This window comes from Dendropsophus ebraccatus, chromosome 10, assembly GCF_027789765.1.
Source record: "Dendropsophus ebraccatus isolate aDenEbr1 chromosome 10, aDenEbr1.pat, whole genome shotgun sequence".
Lineage (NCBI taxonomy): Eukaryota > Metazoa > Chordata > Amphibia > Anura > Hylidae > Dendropsophus > Dendropsophus ebraccatus.
The window spans coordinates 12,431,437-12,450,065 of record NC_091463.1 but is presented as its reverse complement, the minus strand read 5'-3'; the positions used below and the strand labels follow the sequence as shown (position 1 = coordinate 12,450,065).

Genomic DNA, 18,629 nt, shown 5'->3' with positions numbered 1-18,629 from the left:
GAGCATTCTGACCTTAGAAGATGATTTGACAATCAAGGCTATGTTCAAACAATATCTTTTTTTTTTTAAAGAACGGCCACAATTTTCAAAACAGCGGCTGTTCTTTTTTTTTTTTTTTTTTTAATAAACAATTTATTCAGTTTTGTAATACATCAAAAGGAAAATACAGATCAGCAGGTACAAAAGGCTGTCAGGTACGCAATTGAAATCATAAAAGGGGGGAAAACAGCAGGGGAGCGGGAACGTTTAATCTAAGAAGGTGTATGCTTAGGCGTTATGCATTGGGTCCGCATAGGACCACCCATGGAAAGGATCAGGCCCATGTGTCCGTTAGGTATAAAGGGCGGGCAGCATCCAGTGACGAAGAAGAGGGTTACAGTTTCAGGTAAGACTAATATTGCAATAGTTTGTTGGATTCGCCTGAATATGTGTTGTGGATGAGAATCATGAGGCGATAATTCGGCAACCTGTTAACTCCCAGGTGAGGACGAGTATATCACGTAACCTGACATTTAAAAAACTACATTAAGTAAATAACAAGAACAAAAACAGAAACAGTATCAAAACGGGTTCCCGTGTCCTGGTATCTGGGGCAAGAACCGCAGTATCCATAGCAGAGTAAAAATCTCATAAAAATGTTTTGTTTTGTGTGTTTTGTTTTGTTTGGGGGGTATCAAACAGCAGCTAAGCGAGACCAAAGCAAGTGCACGGGCCAGTACCCTATCAGGCGGGGGGGGAAGTCGGAGAGGGTGTGTTAGGGGCTGTGGGAGTCTGAGTTTTGAGGATACCCAGGGTCCCTTTCAGGTCTTCCGTTAGGTACCAAGTTGACTGAGTGAAAGGGCTGATTAGCAAAGGCAGTTCAATAGTAGGGATGTATTTGGTGATAAAAGGCCTCCATTTTCTGAAAAGAGGGCCCGTGAGCATTTCCTTTGATCTCATAGCCAGCTTGCGCTCCACATAGAGTAGTTCTCGTAAGTGTGTGGTCACTTGCGTCAACGTCGGAGGGGATGGTCGTATCCACTCCAACATTATGCATCTCTTAGCTACAATTAGGATATCATGAGCGAAGTGGGGCAGGTTAATATAAGAAGTTTCGTCGCCTTCCCCAGTCACTCCTATGTGGAAAAGGGCCTCTACCGGAGTAAGTGTATGGGATTGAGGAGTTAGCTCCTGTATAAGAGAGGACACGTCCTTCCAATAGGCTTCTAGGCGTGGGCAGGTCCAAATGCCGTGAAAGAGATCCGTCTTGGGGGTTGAGCATTTGGGACAAGCTGGTTTGCGATCAGGGAGTAGGACGGAGGGGGGGAATTGAAAGGCATAGATAGCGTTATGTATGAGCTTGAGCTGAAGCTCCCTCCATTTCTCATTCACAATTCGCTTGTTAAAAGTTCGTAGTCCCATTATGATATGTTTAGACATATGCGGGTTGTTTAGGATCTGATTCCAATATTTCCCAAAAGGGGATTTGGAGTTCGGGGTCAAGTAAGGAAAAAGTTTTTTATATAAGCTAGATATGGAGTTGTCAGGGGGGTGAAGTAGTAACTGGTCAAAATCGTTTGGCGGGGCTTCAGAGCCCATGTCCGTCAGTCTAGAGTGGAAATATGATTTGATCTGTTGGAATGAGAGGAAGTCTATGAGTGGGACATTAAATTTAGCGGACAGTTCGGGCAGAGTGAGCCATCTACGTTCCGTTGGGTGAAGTAAGTCACCTAAGGTTTGCACGCCTCTGTCCTTCCAGGTGGCTAAAAGACGGCTATTTGCTCCCGGAGGGAAATCAGGTACATTCCACAGTGGAAAATGTTTAGAGCACCTAAAGGGTCTTTTGTATGCCAGACAGATCTGTTTCCAGGCAAGGACTGTATCTCTAAGTACTACTGACAATTTTAGGGATCTGGGCAGCGCAGAGAGAGGGCCATGCAGAATCGCCATTGGATTCCATGGTGCGAATAACTGTCGCTCCAATGGTGTGTTGGAGTGCATACGTGTGTTATGTTGCCAATCCAGCACGTGTCGAAATAGGCACGCCAGGTTGTAACCCCTTATGTTCGGGAAGTTAACCCCACCAAGGTCCCTGGATAACATGAGTTTAGTCAGTGAGATTCGTGGTTTCTTACCAGCCCAAATAAATTTGGTAAAGGAGGAAGTCAGTGAATTTACGTCAGAATGTCGTAAAAGGATTGGGATCGTCTGTAGGGGGTATAGTAAGCGGGAAAAGCAAGACATTTTTATTAAGTGGCATCTGCCCATAAGAGACAAAGGGAGAGATCTCCATCTAAAGAGGTCCGTCTGTATTTTGGAGATTAAAGGAGGATAATTAAGGGAATATAAAGAATGTGGGTTTTTACCTATAGTGATACCCAAATATGTGATGGTCTTTTTGGCCACTGTCAGTCCCAGACGTTCGAGCTCTGCCATTTGGGACCGAGAGGGGCTGAAGAGAGGGAGAACTTCTGATTTGGAGAAGTTGACCCTATATCCAGAATAAGATCCAAAATCTTCCAAGATTCCGATCAGGTTAGGTATATCATGAGCAGGGTTATCAGAGAAAAGAATTATATCGTCTGCAAAGAGGGCCGTCCGTGCCGCCACCTCGCCCACCTTTATGCCTGGGAAAGCAGCTCCTGAGCTGAGGTACCTGGCTAGAGGTTCTAGAGCTAGGTCGAAAAGAAGTGGCGACAGCGGACAGCCCTGTCTTGTGCCTTTGCAAAGGGGTATAACAGGGGATAAGAAACCGGGAGTATATATCCTGGCTTTGGGGGCAGAGTATATGTGGGAGAGTAGGTTTCTAAAAGCCCCCCTAATGCCAAAGGTGTCTAGTACCTTCCCCAGCCAGGGCCAGCGCACATTATCGAAAGCCTTTTCGGCATCTAACGTGATTAATGTTGGCTGTTCCCCTGGCTGGGGGAGGAGATGCACCCTGTCTAAAACCGTAAGTACAGTTCGGATATTAGCAACCGCAGAACGGTTGCGAATGAAGCCCACCTGTTCGTGGGAAATTAGGGATGGTAAGATATCCGACAGCCTGTCCGCCATTATTTTGGAGATCAATTTAGTGTCCACATTTATAAGTGATATTGGACGGTAAGATCCAGGTAGGAGAGGGTCCTTACCTGGTTTGGGTAAAAGCTTGACATATGACATGTCCGCTGAGGAAGGTAAACCTTTGTCAGATAAGGCATCATTGTATACGTCAGACAGGGTATCGGATATCTGTTCGCACATAATTTTATAAAATTCCCCGGTATATCCGTCCGGGCCAGGGGCTTTGGAATTTTTAAGGGTTTTAACCGCTGCATTAACAATTTGTGGGGTAATAGGGGCGTTCAGGAAGTCAAGTTGGTCCTGGGAAATGGTCGGGAGGGGGACCTTAGATAAGAGGGTGTCAGTCAAAGTCGGAGGGGATGGGTCTGAGTACAAACTTGTGTAGTACTGGGCCAGGTAGTCACTGATTAGTTTTGGGCTGGTAAGAACACGATCATGGTTATCCTTAAGGGCGGTGATATGGTTAGGTGGGGTACGACCTTTTGCTAGGTTGGCAAGTAACTTACCCGCCTTGTTTCCATATTTATGAAGGGTGGCCTCCAGTTCAGTCTGGAAGAAGCTCTCTCTCTGCGCAGCCCAGTCATCAAAGACGTGTTTGGCCTTTACCCATGCCTCTTTGGTGTTGGAATCTGGATTCTGTAAGAAAGCAGTATAACAAGTTCTAAGATGTTTACTATTATTTTCGTAGTTCTTAAGTATATCTCTCTTTTTAGCAGACGTGTACGCTATTATGTGACCACGAATGACCGCTTTCGCTGCGTCCCAGAAGAGGGCGGGATTGTCCCTGTGGGCGATGTTATCAGTGGTGTAAGACATCCACCAACCTTTGAGGAAAGAGACAAAGGACTCGTCTGTGCTAAGAGAGGAAGGGAAGCGCCATAAGATATCCGTTCCTTTGGGGAACTGTTCTAATAGAGAGATTGTTATTGGGGAATGATCAGAAATTACTAGAGGTTCTATGCTTGCGTGTCCAACTTTCATATAGAGGTTTTGCGAGACTAGAATATAATCAATACGAGACCATGAGTCTCTCGGCGCTGAGTAAAAGGTATATGCTCTCTCTACTGGGTTGTGGGATCGCCAGGGATCCATCAGGTTAGTGGACCTTAGCAAAGGTGGGAGGACCCTGTCTCTTCCCTGCGCTGGGGGACCAAGAGTCCCTGATGTCCTATCCTCCAGTGGGTGTAAAACCGTGTTTAAGTCCCCCCCTACTATCCTGTGCGGTACAGTGTCTGTTAAGAGGGATGTTTCCAAGTTTGCAAAGAAGGGGGCGTTTTCCCCATTTGGGGCATAGACGTTATAGATGCTCAAAACACCACAAGGTGAGTTCAGGGTCATGTGATGTATACGTCCCTCATTGTCATGGTCTGTAGTTACCAAGGAATGCTCCAGGTTTCTGTGTACCAAGGTTATGACCCCTGCTTTTTTGTTTACCGCCGGGGACCCATATACCTCCCCCACCCAGAGTTTTTTCATTCTAACAAAATCCCCTTCCTCTAGGTGTGACTCTTGCAATAGGGCTATGTCAGCCTTAAGTTTTTTAAGGTGCCGAAGCACCATCATGCGCTTCTGAGGGGAACGTAACCCCTTAACGTTCCAGGCTATGACTCTCATAATGTTGTAGGTGACAGGAGATTTGAGACGGCCCTACAGAAGATGTATATATGTATATGAGATTGCGATGGAACAGATTACCCCAGGTCCAGGACACAGGACCAGAACAGGAACACCAATATCTGGAAAATAAACAAAATGGAAATACAAATACGTTAATGAAAAACAACATTAACATTAACACAGCGCCATCAGGTGGCAGAATGGCTAAAGCAGGACTGTTAGCCACAATTGTATAGGCGCACATAACTTCCTTTTTTCAGGGGAAGGAACACCCCAACAGACACTCAAACCTTTTCTGTAAGGGTGTAGTGTGTGTGTGTGTGTGGGTGGGGGGGGGGGAGGGGGTAGGTGTTAGTAGGCAGTAGGGAGAAGTGAGGGGAAGTGGGGGAAAATGTTTGGTATGATGAGGGGAAGCAGGGGAAGGGAGATGGAGGGAGGGGAGCCACATACAGTGGGGAGTTACCCTTAAGAGGGGGTACACGTGATTTTTGTCTCAGGTCCCGCCGTGTAGGATAGGTGGCAGATGAGAAGTAGTCTCAGAGAAAGAACAAATTAGTTAGAATAAAACGACAATTAAACTTTTTGTGGAAGCCATAGATACAGATACTATGATTACGACCAGTTGTCTGTCAGAAACTAAGTTCAGTTTCAGGTAGGCAGAGAGGTTGAGGTGGCAGGTGACATATGCAGCTGTTTGCGCCTTTTCTTGTCCGGGCTCTGGAGGAAAGAGGAATCTTGTGTCCCTTGGATCATGGCCTCCGGAGCATTCAGGGGGTTATCTTCACTCGAGTGGAGTAGGGGGCACGTCGCTGCGGCTTCTGGGGAAGCAAAATTCTGCAGGCTGCCATCATTGTAAAGGACTTGGAGAGTGGCTGGGTATCGGAGCCTGAATTTGACTCCACGTTTGTATAAAGCAGAGCAAATAGAGCTGAATGCTCTACGTTTTCTGGTGGTTTCAGCAGAGTAGTCAGCAAATAAGATCACTTTGTACCCTCTCAGTAGCAAAGGTGTGTTTCTGGCTCTGAATGCCTTTAGAATTTCCTCTTTATCAGTGTAGTCCAGGTATCTCATGATCACTTGGCGCGGGCGCGCTCTAGTTACGCTGTTATCGTCGGGAGCCGCCATGTTTGGGCCTAGACGATGAGCCCTCTCCACCTTTTTGGGAAACGTCAGCCCTAGGGCCTCAGGTAGTTCGGATTCACAAATCTGTTTAAGGTGCTGCGGCTTTATTGCTTCTGGGAGACCTACTATTCGCAGGTTATTGCGTCTTGCTCTGTTTTCTTGGTCTTCTATTTTATCGCGCAGCATCGCAGTTTCTTTGGTGAGCATTCTGACCTGCGCGACAGTGGAGGACGAGACACTTTCCACCTGGTCCATTCTATGTGCTAGTTCTCCAATATGCTGAGTATGTTGCTGCACCTCTACCTGGAGTGCTTGCAGGGAGGCAGTCAGCGTGGAGATCAGAGTCTCTTTCAAGTCAGGTGCCAGACGCTCCGCCACTGCGATGGCAAGGTATTTATAATTAATAGGAATAGCCTGACCTTTTAGTGGTGAGTCCATTTCAGCCGGCAGAGATATTTGTGAGTCCTGAGATAGAAGGACGTAGTCATCATCAGCTGGGCCTGCATTGTTCTGCGGTGTGTGTGAAGCAGCAGCGCCCGTTCCGGTCGGCTGTGAGAGCTCCCCATGGAGCGGAGACGGACATGCTGCATCCGCCATCTTGGGAGCCTGTTGCGCAGCTAAGTCGGCTGCTGTCGGTCCCGGCGGCACGCGCAGGACGAAGCGATCCATGCAGGAAGCAGCACGGGGGTGATGTGACACAATCTGGCTCCCGTTCCCTCCGGTCAGGTCGGTATAAATGCGGCTGGGTAAAGGCGGTCTGGAGGAGCTGTGTCCCGCACGTCCTCACATCCCTGCGCCGGAACCGGAAGTCGCGGCTGTTCTTTTCAGACTGGGTGGCACCACATTGTAATCTATGCAATGCCACCAGTTCCGTGGAGACACTGCACCAATAATGGCTGTTGTTTCCCCTGTGGCCGCACAAATAATTGACATGTTATTTGCAGCCGCTAATGCAAGAACAATGGCCGTTGTTCCAGCTCTGTCCACACAATGTATGGCCATTCTGACAGCCGTACATTGCATGGACTGCAATGGTTATTTGGATTGCAAGCACACCCAAATGTGCTCACAATCCAAATAAAATAAAATTATGTTCCTGCAGCCGACATGGTGATATGTCTGACCGCCTTATGCCCCCTAGTTGCGAGCTACCCATCCTGGGGGGGTAATACAAGCCTCAGGCCTTGTTATCTGGGCTAAGAAGACCCCTGTGACTTCCCAGTTGTCCTGCGCTGCAAAGTGGAATATGTAGACTTTCCGTACCTTTGTTCCACTGGGGTCAGTTCCTATGACTGCCCTGCACGTTGTGGAGAGATTCATGGCATGAACAAGGTGTTCCCTGTATGGCTTCTCTCCCGCTGTAGAGTTCTAGCACTGCATAGTGGTTCTGGTGCTCATCAGAAGAAACTGACTTGTCTAGTTGTGTCCCTCCTCAGAGGACCTGGCTTGGCTTCTGCAGAGACTGGTCTGTGCTTCTTCCTCTCTCACTGAAAACTAGACTAGACTACCCAACTCCTCACACCAGCAACAAAGTCCTAGCTCCAGGGATTTATCTAACCCTGTCTATGATTGGTGGGGCTGTGTGTGTAAAGAGAGAGAGTGAAGAAGATAGGCTAGTGAAAGAGGGAAAGCACCTGCATCTGTGAGTGGACAGAAAGGCAACATGTGACACATAACAGTTAACCCTTGGGGAGCTTCAGCTGTTCATAGAAATAAATTACATAGAAACTCAGTATCGACACCCAGTGGGAAAACCACTAACTACAGTGGATACCTCATCCCACTTATGTGAACCCGAGGGAGTTACCTTACTCAGGTGCAATGAGACTTAGGTGCCTGTACCAGGTCACTACACACGTCTTCCCAGTCAATGCATGGAATTTTTTAAATCTTCGTCTCATTGGTGTTATGTTTTTCTGTAGTTTATAATGACTCTGTTATGAGCACTCCAGTGCTAGAAAAAGCCATTGATTTCTGGGATGTCCCGCCCCCATTAACTTTTTCTACAAATTCTTCATAAATAATCACCTGTTGGATATAAAGTTATTGTACTGCAGTAGAGATGGAGTATGAAGTAAAAGAGGAGAAAGCATCAATGCAACAGGAGGTTAATCTCATAATAGCTCAGTTCTCAGATGTGTCCGAAAACTGTACATATCAGGCTGGTAGATGGTGACTTTATGTTATGAGTTTGCTACTTCAGCATTATGTACATAGGTAAGTGCCCACGAGTTGGCGCTCTCTCACCACTTTTAATATTCACTGTGTCTATTGCAGTTTGTTTAATCTTCTTAGTATAAATAAGATGTTGGTGGAGGGGCCTGGATGGAATAAACATTTACTGTGTAAGGGAAATGTTCGGGCGTAATTTATTAAGTAAGAATGTCATTCTACCCATCACATCCTTTGAGGACTGTACATTGATTTCTATGAGAACTTTGTAATAATTAATTTCCCCTGTGGTAGCAATGCAGCCTGGAATCTCATTGTAAAGAATATACTTTTCAGAACTATCTTTTAAAAGAGGCTCCCCATATCTTTGATCCTTCTTTTTTGGGTGCCTTAGGTCCTTTTTATTTTATACTTACAGACATTGTACAAATTCTGTGGGCAAAGGCTTAAGTCTGTCCTCTCTTCTATCTATTCTTTGTGTCAGGCAGTTGCTATCCTACGTCACTGTCCCATAGCCTGTTCCAGACCAGTGGATCAGTCAATGTTGATTTCTCCGTCCTAGAAAGTTTTGGGTAGAGCCGTAATACAGTCATTATAACGTGTGTTACACTATGTTTCATCTCTGTGTTGTATCTCTCAACTTCCATGTTCTCACCCTTGTTCCCCGTTTCTTTGCTATTTCTTGATTCCTGTTTGTGTCATGCCATTATGTGCATTTGATAGTTTCTTGCTCACTTTGTTTCCCTATAAGTTTCTGTGTTTCAGGTTTGTTCAGCTTGAGTTTCTCTTTGTCCTAGTTTTGTTCTCCTTCATTCCTGGACGCCTTCACTCTCCTGTTCTATGTGTTGTGCTGTTGCCTCATTCTTGTTATCTTGGAGTCAGGTTCAATTCACATGTTAGATTTTCATGTACAGAATCCATACGTCTCGTGTGACTAAATCTTCACTAAGTGTAGAATTCTGCGCTGCGGAAAACAGAAACGTGTAACTTCTTTCTATGCGGTTTCCCTATAAAAGCTGCAATGAGTAGCCAATATATAAGTAAACCCCACTGAATATGTCTGCATCAAATACTAAGGCAAAATACACAATACAGAGTCCATATCGGAAATTTCAAACAAACTCTACCTTTTTTCATTTGTACCTGTGACCATGATGTTGGAATGAATAAACATTGGAATTCATGTGAGTTCCGCAGCCTCCATTATAATGAAGATTTGACGACTATATAGTGTAAGAAGAAGCTTCACTTTAAATACATCTGGACGCAAAATATGTCATAGGAAGGTTTATTTACTATTATGTACATACATCATCATACAAAATTATGCATTATATATGATTAAGTAAAGACATAGCTTGAGAAAAAGCCTGACTAATATTTGAAGCTGTAAGTTTGGCTTACCGACTCCACCTCCCTGTGAATGAGATCATAATGCAAGGGTGAAAGTACCTCATAAAAGGGAAATGGAAGTGGAAACATGACCGGTAGTCAAATCAAGATGTCTGAAAAAGGAATTATCTATTTCTCAATTAGACAGATGCAGCACAGCTCAGTATTAGTGCCAAGTTTGTTGGAGTCATTATTCATGGGAGCTTTTCTTTTTTTCTATTCAAAAACATTTATTGACGAATAATCATTGGACTATTGCTATAGCATTCTCGAGTGTTTAGGTGGTTTCCAGATGTTGAGGCACTATTCTCAGCACGTACTATAGCCAAAGTCATTTATCAGCCCCAGTCGACAGTGAGAAACCTGTGTCGCTCGTGCTCACAGTTGGGAGAGGACGATGTTGCTCTGGAGCTGACTCCACTTGGTTACTTTGAGTATTTCCAAGTGTCATGTTCTGATCTTTTACACGTTTGATAAGATGACTGCACCAGCTTGTGAATGTGTGCTTAAACCTTTCTGATGCGTAACAATACAGGATGGGATCCAGACAGAAATTGGTACCTGATAGCATCCATGTGATGTAATAGGCCACTTCAACATTTTCCAGTAAAGAACACTTGGATGGAAAAAATAAGGTAATGGTGACCACCATGGTCCTGGTGATATGTACCAGAATATAGCAGATGATAAAGATGATCAGGGAGACAGATATGGTCTGCACAGATTTGTTGACCATCACATTTGTGAGATTGTTCAGTGGATTTATCTTTAGAATATATCGACTCAGAAGACTGTAGCAGACTAAGGTTGAGGTGAAAGGATTGAGGAGGCCTGAGAAGAGGACAACCCAGTTCCAAACAAAAAATAAAACTGCCTTATCACTTTGATGGATACTGAGACATTTTGTGACTCCATGGACTTCAGAAGTTTTTAGAACAAAGAAAAATGGAATTCCTTGTACAAGTAGACAAGACCAGACTATGATGGAAAGCTTTGCGATAAATGGCTTTGTGGTCAAGGCCTTTCTTTTAACATTTAGGGCAACTGAAAAGTATCTGTGAATACTCATTAGTGTAAGGAAATATATACTTCCATACATGTGAGCATTTAGAAGGAAGACTTTAAACTGACAGAAGGTTCCGAAGGTCCATTGATCAGTCAAAGAGTAGATGATGATCAGAGGAGCAGCCGGGGTGATGGCAACATATGACCAGACCAGACTATGATGGAAAGCTTTGTGATAAACGGCCTTTTTTTTTATTGTTGTGGACAACTGAGAAATATCTGTGAATACTCATTAGTGTAAGGAAATATATACTTCCATACATGTGAGTGCTGAGGAGGAAGACCTTAAATTGGCAGAAAAAAGTTCTGAAGGTCCAGTGGTCGGGGGGGGCTTTGATGCCTCCTTCTATTAATGATCTCCTGTACTGGTGACCTATGCGCTACCTGGTGTCTGAACACATAATCAGCATTATGGATGTGATCAACGGTAAGAAATTGCCCTAAATAGTGGAAATGTATAGAAGCCCATATTAGTGGATTTGAGAACATGGTCAAACTAGCAAGCATGGGCATACTGAATCAGCCAAGGTACCAGAGAAAGCGATAGTAAGCAAACTCCAGTAAACAAGGCAGTGGTCAAAACCATAGAACCAGAAGTCACAGCATGCTAGGGGTAAAACAGAAGAATCGCCAACACAGAAGATCCACAGCAGTAATCAAACAAGTTCATAATACTAAACCATAACTCTGTGATGCAAAGCTTAAAAGCTTTACCTCAGATTGGAGAAGTCTAGGGGTTTTGAAAGATCTGGCCCAGATCCTGGGTATTTGAATGTACCCTTAGCAGTACCCTTCTCTTAGGGCCCACTCCCAATTACCTTCAGGGTACTAAACTGTATTTGGAAACTTTTGAGCAGACAAGCATTGACTTCTTTATGTACCTCCTCTCTGGCCCATATATTTCCCAGTTGATTAAGTATTGCAATATCCCAGTAACCCTTTAAACTTCAGTTGGATTGGATTTACCTACAAATTTGCACAAGACTGACGGTATAAAAACTGGCAATGACAGAACTTGTGGAAGATGGAAAAGTCAATTGAAAAAGAACTGAACTGATTTGCACTAGAACTAAAAAGAAGTGTTCGCATAAAAACTTCATTAGCATGGAGAATGGATGGTATCTTGTAATGGAAGTTTGAGTTGGTGACCATACACTATCATTAAGAGAGAAACTGGCCAAGAGTGAGTATTAGCCCCTTGTTGGTAAAAGCTGAGAGGGTTACCAACCTGTGAAAGATTATAAATTAGTCATAATAGACGCTTTGAAACTGGTGGGCAAAGGCCATTTGAATATTGAGTTAACTTTTTCTGGATTCATACAAACACCAGCAAGAAAAAGTTTGTAATTCAGCATTCAAGCAAACAATTCACAAGTGTACTGTATAGGAAAAGTCAAGGGAAAAGCATACAAAAAATAGGAGGAGGAGGCGAAGATTAAGAGATGTGCTGTGTCCATCTTCTTTGTCATCTAATTCTTCATAATTCTTCACCTGCCCGATTGCCGCAGGGGATGTATGCTCAGGGCTGGGGCTGCGATCAGGCGTGCGGGGGGCCGGGGCAGCGATTGGAGGGGGGGGGGGGTTGGCGATCGGGGGGGCCTGGTTGGCGATCCGGCGTGCGGGGGTTAAAGGGGCCGGGTCCCATGCTGGCAGTGGATCCGCTGTGTGTATGGGACCCATTGAGCTTCACAGTACAGGATCCACAGCTGATTTCGCTGCAAACTCGCAGCATGAAAATCAGCTGCGGATCCGGTAGGTGTGAACGCACCCTAAAGGTGTTTTCCTAAGTTCTTTTAGCATATCTCTAATAGGCTTGTCTTTCTATGTAATTAATATATGCCATTCACTTCTATAGCCAATTCTTGTTCTTTCTGTTGTTTTCTACATTATTTACATGCTGTAGTGATGTAGCCCAGTGATTTTCAACCAGTGTGCCGTGGCACACTAGTGTGCCGCGACACATGGTCGGGTGTGCCGCGGGGAAAGTTCCCCAAACTATGGTGCCCCTGTGAAACCGGAGAAACCAATGGGGGAGAGAAACCTGGGGATGGAGGAAAAACAGGGGAGAGAAACATGGGGATGGGGGAGAGAAACAGCGGAGAGAAGCAGGGGGGAGAGAAGTATGGTGGAGAGAAGCACAGGGGAGAGAAGCACAGGAGAGAAGCAGGGGGGGGAAGTATGGTGGAGAGAAGCAGGGGGAGAAGTATGGTGGAGAGAAGCACAGGAGAGAATCACAGGGGGGAGAAGAAAACAGGCCCAGGTTTCACACTGAGTATAAATACATTTAGAAACTATATTATTAACTATATGTATAATATGTACTGTTTTAGTGTCATTTTGTGCCATTTTGGTTGGTGGTGTGCCCCGGGATTTTTTAAGTATAAAAAGTGTGCCGCGGCTCAAAAAAGGTTGAAAATCACAGATGTAGCCGACCCAGCCAACCACTAAGAACTTGCTTTCAGAAGCTGTGAAACGGCTCTCCAAAATTTTACCTTGGCACTATACACGATCTATGATAGGGAGTGCAGTACTGGACCTTGTCTTCCATTATTCTACCTTTTTTTTCTCATTTGTACCTGTGACCATGATGTTGGAATAAATATACATTGTAATTTATGTGAGTTATAATGTAGATTTTCAGATTATTTAGTGTAAGAAGAAGCTTTACTTTAAATACATCTGGACACAAAATATGTCATAGAAAAGTTTATTTACTATTATGTACATACATCATCATACAAAATTATGCAATATACATATGTTATTATAAATGAGCAGAGCTGTGGAGTCAGTCAGTTTTTTATAGTCAGTAGAAATAGCTTAGAAATAGAAAAAAGTTTAGCTTACCGACTCCACCTCCCTGTGAATGAGATCATAATGCAAGGGTGAGAGTATCTAATTGTTGGGGTCATTATTCATGGTTGTTTTTTTTTTTTGTTTTTTTTATTCAAAAATATTTATTGACAAATAATCATTGAACTATTGCTATAGCATTCTCGAGTGTTTGAGTGGTCTCCAGACGTTGTGACACTACAATTCTCAGCATGTACTATAGCCAAAGTCATTTATGGTCTGCACAGATTTGTTGACCATCTCATTTGTGAGATTGTTCAGTGGATTTACCTTTAGAATATATCGACTCAGAAGACTGTAACAGACTAAGGTTATGGTGAAAGGAATGAGGAGGCCTGAGAAGAGGATGATCCAGTTCCAAACAAAAAATAAAACCGCTTTTTCTGTGGTCAATTCCTTTCTTTTAACCTTTAGGGCAATTGAAAAATATCTGTGAATACTGATCAGTGTAAGAAAATATATACTTCCATACATGTGAGTGCTGAGGAGGAAGACCTTGAACTGGCAGAAGAAGGTTCCGAAGGTCCAGTGGTCAGTCAAAGAGTAGATAATGATGAGAGGAGCAGCCGGGGTGATGATGGCATCAGCGATGGCCAAGTTAAACTGAAGAATCACAGTGGAGTTCCATTGTTTGACCCGATACCAGAATATGCACAAACTGATACGGTTCAGCACAAACCCAATAAAGAAGATGAAGCTCAGGAAGATCAGGATGAAGGGATTAATCAATTAATTCACCATCTTGTAGTTGTCAACTGGAAAATAAGATGCACAAATGAGAATTTACAGATAGTCCTTATAAAAACTGTCATAACCCAAGGTTTAGTATATAGTCCGATTTTTTTTTTACAGTAGAAAAATACTGATTCTAGTGTGACTCGCTTGGAGGAAATTACAAAAGAAAATTCTAACTTAGGGGATGACTTAAATTGTAAAATGTGGATGTTGTTACAATATCACTTAAAATTCTCTTTAAGCTTTACACATAAATAGAACAGCGCGGGCAAGCCGGTCCCATGGTCCTTGTTTTTAACCGCGGCCCGGTTTCTGCACACAGCTCCGGTCTATTAATTCTTATGGAGCCGCGTTAAAGAGAGGTGGGGGTTTCCTCCCACTAGGGGTTGGCCGGCCCGCCTCTAGTTCTTCAGACCAAGCTGGTGCTCGGTAATAGACCAGCGACGCGTGCAGGAAGCAGGCTGCGGTTAAAAAAAAGGACCGTGTCGCTGGGTTCCCCGCGCCTGCGCTATTCTATTCATGTGCAAAGCGTAAAGCAAATGTACCTGATGGCACATATACTTGTTATAAGTATATAATGTTCGAAGTTGATTATTTGTACCCTGGGTAACTTTAAGTCTAAGTAATTAAAAAAAAAAAAATGATAACCAACTTAGAAAGGGTTGAAAAATGGCATAAAGAGACCCCCACTGCAGTTCCCTGGTAGCCTTTAGGGGTACTCATTTTTTTTATATGTTGCTACGGCTGCACAGAAAATGGTAACTCATACTCCCCTAACAGACTTTTCTAGCGGTTCCCTTGTAGCTTCTTCGGGTCCTTTACTGAATGCTTTTTCCACTACTCGTCTTGTCAGTGACAGCCCGCTCAGCCAATCACTGTCCATGACTTGCCCAGAGTACCCCTTTAACATGACACAGAGGTACCATCCATTGTAGTTCCATTGTAGTGTTTCACCTGCCAGAAATCTAATTTCTGTTTCCTTGTGGTCTTTAACATGACCTACTGGTAGCCCCCATAGCGGTGCCTCTGCAATCCTCCTCCCACAATTACCTATAGCCTTGTATCTGTATTATTAAATAAAAATAAACATCTTATAAGACATAGAGTCCTGTTATTATCCATGTTAACCAATTGTCATTTTCTCCTTTTTTTTCTTAGTACATTGTGTAAGACAAAGAGAAAAAAGTGGGAAAGTTCAACTGGTAAGAAATAATGTGTAAGCAATAAGGCACTGACCTGTTCTGAGCTCTGCTACAAACGTCTGACAATAACTGCAGTGCAGAAGGGATGTGTACATGATACATGGGTACATTGATACTATATACAGTAAGTGCCATGTTCCTAATTTTGTAATCACAGAACTCATAGTGAGAGTGTATGCTTACTCTCAGTTCCAAAGTGAGAAGAGGTGTTCTGCAATTTGTAGGAGGAATAGTATATAATAGGGTTCTATGAGTAAATCTTGTTCTGCTTCCAATGCCACTATTTTAATAGCAGTAGATACCTTACAACCTGTTGCTGAACATTTGGCATAATTCATTTATGAAGGTGTTTGGTTTTAGTAAAGGAAAAATATTGGCTTCAGCCATGGAAAAGTCATTTCATTTTCCTGGTAAAGGTCATATTAGTGGGGGTAACATCCTAAAAGCATGTGACCTCAACCAATACAACCATGTGTAGTCAAGAAACTCTCTTTCAGTTTTGGTTTAGTGTTTATCCGGCATTATTCGTATGAACAGTTTTTCATGCAAGGGACAACCTGTTGTTGTCTTGCTCAAGGGACGACCATGGTGATGATCTTCTGAAGCTGACATCTTGTCTTTGCCGTAAGCTACGTCGTCCTGTAAGTGTGTTATTAAATCTGTCAGAGGCAAAGCAGTATATTATAGGATCCATACAGCAATTGGTTCCCGATAACGTCCATGTGATATAATAGGCCACCTCAACTTTTTCCAGAATAGAGCACATGGATGGGAAAAACAGGATGATGGTGACCCCCATGGTCCTGGTGATATGTACTGGAATAAAGCAGATAATGAAGATGATCAGGGAGACAGATATGGTCTGCACAGATTTGTTGACCATCACAGTCGTGAGATTGTTAATTGGATTCACGTTGAGAATATATCGACTCAGAAGACTGTAGCAGATCAAGGTTATGGTGAAAGGAATGAGGAGGCCTGAGAAGAAGATGATCCAGTTCCACACAAAAAATAAAACCGCTTGATCATTTTGATGGATACTGAGACATTTTGTGACTCCATGGACTTCAGAAGTTTGTAGAAAGAAGAAAAATGGAATTCCTTGTACAAGAAGAAAACCCCAGACTATGATGGAAAGCTTTGTGATAAATGGCTTTGTGGTCAAGGCCTTTCTTTTATCGTTACGGACAACAGAAAAATATCTGTGAATACTGATTAGCGTAAGGAAATATATACTTCCATACATGTGAGTGCTGAGGAGGAAGACCTTAAATTGGCACAAGATGGTTCCGAAGGTCCAGTGGTCAGTCAGTGAATACATGATGATGAGAGGAGCGGCCGGGGTGATGATGGCATCGGTGATGGCCAAGTTGAACTGGAGAATCACAGTGGAGTTCCATTGTTTTACCCGAAACCAGAATATCCACAGACTAATACAGTTCAACACAAATCCAATGAAGAAGATGACGCCCAAGAAGATCGGGATGAAGATGCTGATGTGTTGAGGCTGACAGGTGGTGAAGTTTCTAGATGTGTTCAACATTCTAAAAAAAAAAGGGAAAAATTAGATAAATAACAAAAATTCTAGGATTGTCTTCATAATAGATGTAGTGTGTCTCCTCCACATCACTTATGATTGTAGACTACCAGATGAAGCTCAGAGCACATCCTAAACACCCCAACAATGCTGGGAGATTTTAGCTTCAACACTTATAGAATTGTCTGCAGCCCTGGAGTATAGGGGCCCTTTTACACTGATCGATTATTATCTAACATTGCTAGAAACGTTTATTCGGCTGATAATCTGCCCGTGTAAAAGTGTCAGCAATCAGCTGAGGAGCAGGAAAATGGCCGATCCTTGGCTGATCGCATTACTTAAGCAGCCCTAGAAATCAATTGATTGAATCAATGGACGGACAGCTGAAGATTGTTTTGTGTAAAAGGACCTTAATACAGGATGTTACTCAGGATCAGTAATGTATTGTATGTACACAGTGACCCCACCAGCAGAATAGTGAGTGCAGCTCTGGAGTATTATACAGGATGTAACTCAGGATCAGTAATGTAATGTATGTACACAGTGACCCCACCAGCAGAATAGTGAGTGCAGCTCTGGAGAATAATACAGGATGTAACTCAGGATCAGTAATGTATGTACACAGTGACCCCTCCAGCAGAATAGTGAGTGTAGCTCTGGAGGATAATACAGGATGTAACTCAGGATCAGTACAGGATAAGTAATGTAATGTATGTACACAGGGACCACACCAGCAGAATAGTGAGTGCAGCTCTGGAGGATAATACAGGATGTAACATAGGACCAGTACAGGATCAGTAATGTATTTACACAGTGACCCCACCAGCAGCAGAATAGTGAGTGCAGCTCTGGAGTATAATACAGGATATAACTCAGGATCAGTACAGGATAAGTGATATAAACTATTTACACAGATCACATCATTCACATACCTGCTTACATTGGATCCTAATGTGAGGAAATACAAGATGTCACTGACCGAATCCACTCTGTTCTTTTGTCTTTACACAAGAGAAGTGAGAGCAAGCGTCCTGATAGTCCATGTAGTAACCAGCACAGCAGTCCCTGAGTATACATCATTATTAGGGAAAACCTGGTTATGACTAAAGGGTTTTTTCTCTGGAAAGGTCAAATATAATGAAAACTGAAAACTGATAGCCACAAGATGGGGATCCCCTCCTAAAACCCCCATTCCTCTCACTGCATGATGATGACTCATTGTTGGCAACTTTAAAGCCATGACCTATCTTTCTATGTGATGTGATCACTGGCTGTGTGGCATTGTTGTATATGCAGTATATGACGGTAATATGTGAGCATTATATCACATTGTTGTGTATGCTGTATATGACAGTACTATGTGAACATTATATGGTATTGTTGTATATGCAGTATATGACGGTGATATGTGAGCATTATATCACATTGTTGTGTATGCTGTATATGACAGTACTATGTGAACATTATATGGCATTGTCGTGTATGCAGTATATGACAGTAATATGTCACTATTAAAGGCTAACAGAATTGCACTTTTGTAGCATGTATTGTGTGGGCACTGTTATACTCTCAATTTGAGGCACTATTATATAGGTATTATTTGTACAGCATTATGTTAGTATTGTATGGAACTGTGACTTACTATATGGCACTATAATGTAGGCAATATTGGTGAGTATTATGTTGGCATTGTCTGGCACTGTAATATGCAAGCTGAAAGGTACTATTATGTATCCCTAATATAGTAGTTTTATGTGTGCATTGTTATATACTGAGTGTAAGGCACTATTATATAGACACTATGGAGGGACCTACGAAGCCTACGCCAGAGGCGTACACCAGGGAGAGGGTGCAGATTCGCCCCTACTCTGAGCCCCTGGCATACTTTTCCC

At 43.2% G+C, this 18,629-nt stretch overlaps 3 protein-coding genes across 5 annotated transcripts in view; 1 reads left to right on the top strand and 2 right to left on the bottom strand.

Moving 5' to 3' along the window:
• CYSRT1 (cysteine rich tail 1) overlaps positions 1 to 18,629 on the top strand; it is a 157,577-nt gene that overhangs the window by 42,647 nt on the left and 96,301 nt on the right. For all 3 annotated transcript variants that reach the window (XM_069986423.1, XM_069986422.1, XM_069986425.1), the window contains one exon: positions 15,157 to 15,200. Coding sequence is in view for 1 of the 3 variants with exons in the window: in XM_069986425.1 (XP_069842526.1) it covers positions 15,157 to 15,200 (44 nt within the window). In the remaining 2 variants the exon portion in view is untranslated. The remainder of the gene's footprint in view (positions 1 to 15,156; positions 15,201 to 18,629) is intronic.
• LOC138802783 (P2Y purinoceptor 4-like) lies at positions 9,377 to 13,986 on the bottom strand (the record flags this gene model as incomplete). The annotated part of the gene is made up of 2 exons (XM_069986427.1): positions 9,377 to 10,444; positions 13,738 to 13,986. Coding segments are annotated over 2 exons (1,017 nt in total), but the record flags the coding sequence as incomplete, so codon positions are not given.
• Positions 15,742 to 16,743, bottom strand: LOC138766202 (P2Y purinoceptor 4-like). Its single transcript, XM_069943600.1, has one exon. It carries the CDS (start codon positions 16,741 to 16,743, stop codon positions 15,742 to 15,744), a length of 1,002 nt encoding a protein of 333 aa, XP_069799701.1.

Bases quoted from the DNA above. Each gene is read 5' to 3' on its own strand.
- LOC138766202 (XM_069943600.1), bottom strand. From the start codon at position 16,743: ATGTTGAACACATCTAGAAACTTCACCACCTGTCAGCCTCAACACATC.